General features: G+C 29.1%; 1 protein-coding gene across 1 annotated transcript; it reads right to left on the reverse strand.

Moving 5' to 3' along the window:
* Nucleotides 1-2,026: 2,026 nt before the first annotated feature.
* LOC119669558 (alkaline phosphatase-like) lies at nt 2,027-4,544 on the reverse strand. The gene is made up of 6 exons (XM_038079499.1): nt 3,994-4,544; nt 3,560-3,925; nt 3,130-3,343; nt 2,753-2,996; nt 2,381-2,682; nt 2,027-2,306 (listed from the first exon to the last, which is right to left on the reverse strand). The coding sequence occupies exons 1-6, from the start codon at nt 4,483-4,485 to the stop codon at nt 2,173-2,175; spliced, it is 1,752 nt and encodes a 583-aa protein (XP_037935427.1). The 5' UTR covers nt 4,486-4,544; the 3' UTR covers nt 2,027-2,172.
* Between the last annotated feature and the right edge of the window lie 4,255 nt (nt 4,545-8,799).

An 8,799-nucleotide genomic window follows, 5' to 3' on the forward strand; every position in this document is an offset into this window, starting at 1 on the left:
AATTGCAATTGATATCATATATTTCAATAGATTTCAATATTTATATTAAATTTGGTATAAAAGTTTTTATTGGTTTGTGTCAAGCATATGATAAAGCGTAATTGGTTTGTGTATGAGCTGTAATAAAAATAAACAAATACGTTTCGCTATTTTAAAAAACTGCAATCTTTCACGATATATTCCAAATCAATGCCAGCTTGTACGGACTGATCATTTATAACAAATAATAATAGGTAATATAACATTTGTATATATATTATTTATTTTTAACATAGAAATGTTTATAAAAATGTTTACTAAAGAAATTTTTTATGAAATTGTTCTGTTTTTAAAGATTTTTCATGTCTTCGTTAATGTTAAATGGCACTTTGACTTTTGTTTATTTAATTTATGAATATGTTATTTTATTTAATTTGTGTGCTAGAATTTTATATAAAATATCGTCATAAAATTCTAAAATGATATAGATCTTTAATTAAAATGATATAATGATCTATAAAAAAAACGGAAGTCAGCCAAGAGAGCATTTTAATATTTTTAGAAGATTCTTTGAATATTACCAATGATGTAGAATAATGGATGTTTTAGGTCCACAGCGTGTAAGTTTCAATTTGAATAACGAAATTTAAACAGAATTGTAATAAAAAAAATAAATAATCGTTAAAGACTTTAATAAAAATTAAAGTTTTTATATCGAATATTGAGATTTCAAACCTTTTAATATGAATTCATATTTTAATTCAATATGAATTTTTAAAATATGTATTTTTTAATACATCCTGCAGAATTACTGCAATGAGACCAGGGTGATTCTTTGAGATACCAAAGATAGCATTTAGTACCCGCATATTTCAGATATACCATTTTTTTTGGGCATTCCTTAAAGTCGAAATTTTTTCCAAGCCCTGACTAATACTTATAGAATACTTCAACCTGTTGTTAAACCTTTACAGAATCCTAAGACTCTCCACTTTTCTTAAGTATAGTTTGCGAGACTGTCCGTGCACTCAAATTTATAATATTTGGTGCTTTGCGCTTTGATTTATTTTTTTTTTTATTTTTTTTTATGAATCGAAACTTAATGATCAGTATCTTGAATATTAAAGTTCACGTAATCAGCCAGTTTATACCACATACATAGACTATGTAGACTAGTTTTTTAATTTTTTTAAAACATTTTTTCCATATTTAAATCCTACCAGTGTGGAGAAAAAGAGGACCATCAAATCATAACCCAGAGTAATACGGTAAGCTTGCTGAGATTGTCAGGTATCAGTGAGGTGCACCGCATGTCACGATAAGAATTGGGTGTGGGAATGAGGATGAGAAAGGGTTGAATTGGCAGAACTTAGTTTATTACTCCACAACAGCTTGACACAAACAAAATCAAGGACACCACTAGGTCGAATACCTAGAGATCTATCGGTATAACTTGTTGTGTCTTTGTCTGCCACGCGCCATCTTGTTAACGTCAATAACACCTTGACATTGACCTAAAATTTCGTTTATATAACGCAAATTTGCTTTCTGGAATGTATTTTCTATATCATAATTTATTTACGTTAAAGTACAGTTACTACAGAGATAGTCAGTCAAGCTATCTCTCTCTATTGCATCCGCCACTTTCTTCGTATTAATATGAAACTACAACGGAAGCAACAGTTATGAGATCAAGATTGTTGAGAATATAAAGTCCCGCTGCATATCTCTAGAAATAAAATATAACTCCCATGTCCAACTGACGAACTTACTTGTCACAAATGACTTTACAATAACACACAACAAGAAGGTAAATAACATTACCTTTTTAGATATAGTTGTAAAATAACAGAGAAGTGGGACTTGAATTCTATATAAACAGTTACCTTGTGGTTCTAAGGTAGCTTCGGGCTTGTGATCCCAGCTATAATAGCGATAGAGAATATTTTATATATTTAATTTTTGATATGTTTTTATATATTTTGTAATTAAAAAATAATGCAATTTAATTTAAAAATCTATTTATTTAATAAATTGGTTAGTATTTTAGCTAAATTTTTAAAAAAAACCTTATATATAAAGTGTACTTAATATCACAATAAATTACTACATAACTAACTTATGCAAATACAGAGTCAATTTGTGCTTAGAATTAAATTCATTTAATTAAAACCTATTCACTAATTAAATTAATTATAAAGGCATTAGTTCCGCTAGAGATTCAGCAATTGAACTATCTCGAAACCGTCCAATACGCAAAGCGTATGAGATAACATGAGCTACATAGCTCTGTTCGTGCATACCATGAAACAAGTATGACATGGCACCTAAAAATATATGAAAACGATTTATTTATATTCAATAAAAAAAATATTTAAAAAGTTCAAACTTAAAAACTTACCTTTTGCATGTATGGCGACATCAGTACCGCCGTGTAAATTTTCATCTGTATTAATTGCCGCTTGCTGCGTATAGTCCCAGTCCGTTGTATCAACCGTTGAGGGATCTACACGTTTTCCAGTATCATCAGCATGGAAACCTTTATAGCTCGTACCATATGTTAGTGTTGTAAAGGCTGTACCTTCGGTTTTTGAATTCATAGCTGTACCCAAAATGTCAGCACCTTTATCGGGATGACCATTTATGGTGAGACTATGTGCGTGATCCGAAGTAACAATAATCAGAGTATCATCCATTTGAGACCTAAAGTAATTTGAATTTCTCTATTACATGTTTGCTTTCTATTTATTATTTAAATAATAAGCCTACTTACTTCATAGCCTGTATAGTTGCATTCACTGCATCGTTTAAAGCTAAAACTTCCGATAATGCTTTTCTAGCAGTACCACGATGATGTGCTTGATCGATAAGACCACTCTCCACAACGAGTAGAAAACCTTTGTCCTTACTTTTGAGTACTTCTAAAGCTTTAAGTGTCATCTGTTTTAGAGATGGCATACCAGCATCGCTAGAGTCGCGTTCGTGTTCATATTTTAAATGACCATTAGCAAAAATACCTACAATTATAGTAAATTGACAACAAATACTTTATTACACAATAGGCACACACGCATATGAAATAATTAACATTAAAATTTAGTGCAGGGAACAGAGTTCTTTTATCTTTCCTATAAGGATTTTTCGACCTACCTAACACATAATCCACATCAGCCGTATTCATACTATTTAATTCACCAGTATTTTGTACTACAGCATAATTTTTATCATCTTTTTCTTTAATCTGTTTCCAGTCTTCAATTAAATTTCGTCCATCATTCGATTTACCTGCCCAAGTATCAATGGGATCAGCTGCTGAATCTTCAACGTCTGACACAAGCATTTGGCGACCTCCACCCATAATAACCTAGGAAAAAAACTTATTTTTAAAGACTTTTTCTTTGACTTAATAAATTTTCATTTAGAAATTATAACGTATATACTTGTTTGATAAAAAAGAGTTTGTTCATTACGATCTAAGACTTTTACACTGTCAATATTATAATTTACTTTATGTTATATACATGTATACCCGTCTTTACATTTATTCAACATTGAAATCTAAACATTATCATTAACTTACATTTATATTTTTTCCGGTTTCGGTTTCTATCAGTTGTCTTGCAATATCCGTACAACCAGCTGTCTTCGCTTCATCAGACATAGTTGATTCACACTCCCAACGTCTATCCGGTGAGTGTGCGTACAATGCAGCGGGTGTTGCATGCGTTACGCGAGTAGTTGTAACAAAACCCGTGTTCATGCCATCAATCTGTGCCCATTTGAGTATTGTCTGAATATGATGTGCACTATTCAAAGCATCTGCACTACAATTACCCAATGCTACACTCGAATCCAATCCACCAGTTTCATAGTTAGTTTTCACACCACCGAATAAAGCCGTCGCTGTGGAAAAAGAGTCGGGCACTTGTTTATCTGCACAATAGGTCTGCATTGAACAACGAAAACATAATTTAATAAAGAAAAAAATAATTTTTTTATTGTAACTAAACTTACCTTAAGCATACCCATATGTGGAAACTGCTCCCAACTCAGTACACCTTCTTCCTTGAAACCATATATGCGTGCTGCTGTTACTGTATTTGGACCCATACCGTCGCCCACAAAAAGTATAACATTTCTTGCACGTTTACGATTTATTTCTTGATTCAAAGCAGACTTTAGTTCATCAATGCCTTTGTCATACCAAATCTTTTGTTCAGCGGGTAAATTTAAGTGCCAATATGTCAAATCATGCGGATCAGTTTCATCGTTACCGAACTCGTAATATATCAAGAAACCAATACACATTATTATTATTAAGACACTGGAAAATATGATGGCAGCTACAAAAACTTTTGATTTAAAAACTCTTGGCTTAGTTAGTTTTGTATCTTCAATGGGGCTTGAAAATCCATGACTTGAATCTAAGCTATCCATCTGTACTTCTATGCTATCATGCTGCGGTGAGTTGGGTAATTTTTTCACGTCCGTCTTGGATGAAGTCATTTTGGTACTGAGTTTTTTCTTGCTATCTTTAGTTTCCCCGACTGGTTTCTAAAATTTGAGATATGTATGTGAAAAAAACAATCAACAAAATGTTTTATCAAATGATAAATGATAAATTAGCTTGAAACGTTTAAACGTAGATAGGAATAAATAAAAGTATTTAAATTTTTTATAGACAACTCAGCAATATAAACGTCTGTTATGATTGTCTGTTAATAAATTTTATAATTTCATATAAACATGTTTTATAAGTTCTAAAAACTTGTAGCTCGCTTATTCTTATTATACATTCACATCAAATAAAAAAATTAATTATGGAATTTAATAAGAAAAAGTTTATAAAACGGCACATTTCTAAATATTTCTTTACTATTATAATCTCTCTATTTATCAAGATGGCGAAAGATTTGAATGTAATCTCCAAATCTACAAGTAGCTCAAGAGTGATGCACATTATTCCAATAAATTATACAGAAAAAATACTATTGATTAAATTGGTAGAATGACTATACTACTAATGATCTATGAAGTCAATTGTGTCTTTTTGTGAAAATTCATTATCATTTTCCTCAAAACTTTGAATTAATTTTCTAAAACACTGTCAGTACCTATAAACCCAGCTTTTTCTTAAATAGTTAATTTTTAAGCAACCTATCTTTCACAACTTCAATTCATTCATCAGACCTTTCTTTGAAGAGCATTTTAGGCTCTGCCAAAGTTCAAGATAGTTTCTAAACCTCTGAGTTTTTATACGATAACTAAGACTTAAAAGGGTCTAAATGGTTCATTACAATCGTCAACAAAACCAAACGTAATCTAACCATAGATTCCTCAAATAGAACTTGTATTTCGAATACTACAAGGTAGCGGTATCCTTAACTGAAAAATCTAATTAAACCACATAAAAGGATAACTGAGTTTTAATGTGTTCAATACATAAAATTCAAGTATGTCCTCTATGGAAGCTTACGAGCTAACCAGCTTGTGGACAACGCAAATATAGATTTTAATAGAAAAATCTTATTTATTAACAACCTTAAAGAGAAGAGCAAATCCCTTGTTATCAATTAAGCAAATATATATAATAATGGCAACTACAAATACCATACAAACATATTGTAGACATATATATTGTAATATAAAAAATGAACTTCTATTCAATCCAAACTTTTCTCATAACGACATATCGAAATATTATGTTTAGGTCTACTAAGGGAACGATGTTATCCAGCTTAAATTTATGACCGTAAGCACAAGACACTTAAGTAATCTTCTAAATGTCACATTGAAAGGGGTCAATGCTTTTGAACCAGATCAATATTTAGATAAAGTCAAATTAAATATATAAAAATTAATTATATTATATTAATAAATTATAATTATTTTTATAAAATCCTCATATAACCAATTACAGATAATACCTATTGTAGAACTTCTAGGATGAGTGTCAATAATTTTATTGTTTCAAAAATACTTATTAGACTTTTATTGTCTATAAACAAAATTTAAATATTTACATAATAATTAAAAAAATTATCACATAAATTAAAGCCAATTTTAATAAAATCACAGATGTTTATATATGATAAAATCTGCTGATAAGACCTGTAAAGTATTTAACTCTTTTCTTATAATTATAATACTAAGGGTTCTTAAAATTTATCTTATCGGATCAAATTAATTACTGTTTAACGAAAACAAAATTTAATCAAAAAAATAGTTAATATCTGCTTTAATACTGACGTTCATTGGACAATTTATAGTGACACATCAACTATATATAACGAAAATTACCGGTTTTATGTGTATCTAATCTATACGATCTACTTAATTTTAACTAATCAACTAGTGTCTTTAAGAAAAAGCAAAGATTTATAGTATTATCAATATTAATAAAATATTTATTCATATTATCATATAAATATAATATGATAATATGAATTAGAATGTTCTTTAAAGCATGTGATTCCACCATGTATAGTTCACTGCAACGAGACGGAGAAAGGGACGTTGATTTTTTTCAAATTTATTCCACTTCGTGTTATTTTATTTCAAACGTGAATAAACTTTTAAAATCCAGTTCTCAATTTTTACATATCAATTAATCTTTGTAATAATAAAGTACTTATAAAGATAATAATATTCAACGTCATTAGATACTCGTACTTCACAGTTCATTAAAATTTTCAAGTACATCGTTTTATTTTGTTTATAACATTTTTGCTTGATTTTTCTTATAGATTTATTTAAATTTAAATATTAGTATTTTTCTCGATATAATTTAAATTATATACAATAAATGAAGAATTCTTCATATCAAAAAAATATTATAATTTTTTTCTTCTTTTGCCTCTTCATCTTTTTTAAAGTTCCTATAATAGTCCAAATTTTTTTAAATAGACTGCTTTATATAAGACATAGAACAACTTCACTTAAACCAGCTAGGGTTTTTAATTGCTTTGGAACCCCTACATTTCTAATAGACTTACTAACTATTCGTATGATTAGGAATTTATATATAGTCTGCATAAGTCATGGCTGTGCGCACTCAACATGTCTGCCCCATTGATTAAAACTTTATGGCCACTTCACTTGCTTTACGGTAAAAATGTTTGTTGATATATTAAAAGTTAGTAGGGGTACTTTGTATTGGAACAATCTATCCTTGGTTAAAAAAAAGTTGATTATATTTTATGCGTGTGGCTATACAATTAATTTAACAAAACAAAATAAATAACCAAGAATAAAATTTTATAAAATCGTTCCGGTCACGTCAAGATTTTAAGAAGTGATAACACCTCAAAAATGATTATTTGATATATTTTGATATGATGAAATTTTTTTAAATCATAAGTCTTCCAAAAATTGCTATAAAAAATATGAAAATTAATTAAGTCACGCAATGAAAATGTCTTCCGATTCAAATATATATATAAAATATTTTAATTCTGTCAAAGTTTGAACTTGAAATATTAGGGTAAGGGCTTAATAGTTGGGAGTTTCCTCCAATTTGAATAGATGAGCTATATGCAAACAAATACAATATCAATAAAATATCGTTGACTACAGTGGAAACCAAAGTATATAATTCAATGTGAAAGGATGTCAACGAGATATGCTTATAATGAGGCTTTGAAATTGTCAGTACTTATTTACTGACAATGTACAAAGATTTTACCTAATCTAGCTATCACAGCAGCTACGACTAAGAGATGAACTCTACCAGGAAATGTAATAAGCCATGACAGACTATAATTTGGATTCACATGCTGCAACTGATCTAGATAAATAGGTCTAAGTTTTGTCAAAAAATAATTTGAAAGACTACTTCCAAAATTTTTCGCGATTTTTAATCTATAAAATCCCACAATTCAAATTTCTAGCTAAGAGTCTGGTAAGCATTCATTTTCAATAACACTGACTATGATTTAGACATACTATAGACTATAATACAGACTATAATTTGGATTCACTGAAATGCTGCAACTGATCCAGATGAATTGGTCTAAATTTTATCGAAAAATAATTTGATAGACTAGTTCCAAAATTTTTCGGTTTTAAATCTATAAACCCCCACAAATCAAATTTCTAGCTAAGAGTCTGGTAAGCATTCATTTTCATTAACACTACATCTGTACAACTGCTTTGCATTCATATCTATTTCATTATTCAAGTTTTTTTTCCACTTAGTGATGTCAATTCTTCAAGGCTCTACTCCTACTAACAATCCATCTTTCGCATGCCCTACATCTTCGTTTACTTTACGGTAATCTCTTTAGGCAAATTTTCATTTATGACCGATCCTCTAGCATTCAATAACATGGCTTGCTCATTTCACTCTGCTTTTTGATGTACCTTATCACTAGTAATAAATTTATATAAGTCTTATATTGTTTTTATTATTCTATACACAGTACTACGTCTTTGTTTAGATGGATTATAAATGTTAGCATTTGTTTTGCTTTAGAATTAATCAAATATAAAAATTAATAATAAATAGAAAAGTAATATAAAAATGTCATTCATTAGCACAGCACATGATAATGTATATATTGCACTAGATAAATATTGATCATTCTCAGCAGTCGGGAATTAAATAATGAAATCAGAGTAACGATAGAGCTTGAACTACAATAATTAAAATATTATGAATCGTGCAAGAAGTGTTTAGGTTGAAAAATTTTTTCAGCTATCAGACCAACCACAATAAAACGCTTTTATTTAAAAATTTTAGAAGCAGATATTTCGTTCTTTATTTTAGAACATCTTCAGTGCTTAATTTTTTAATAAAAAGCTTAACTTAAGGTTTATAAA

The sequence above is a fragment of the Teleopsis dalmanni genome, chromosome 1 (genome assembly GCF_002237135.1).
Source record: "Teleopsis dalmanni isolate 2A chromosome 1, ASM223713v2, whole genome shotgun sequence".
NCBI classification, from domain to species: domain Eukaryota; kingdom Metazoa; phylum Arthropoda; class Insecta; order Diptera; family Diopsidae; genus Teleopsis; species Teleopsis dalmanni.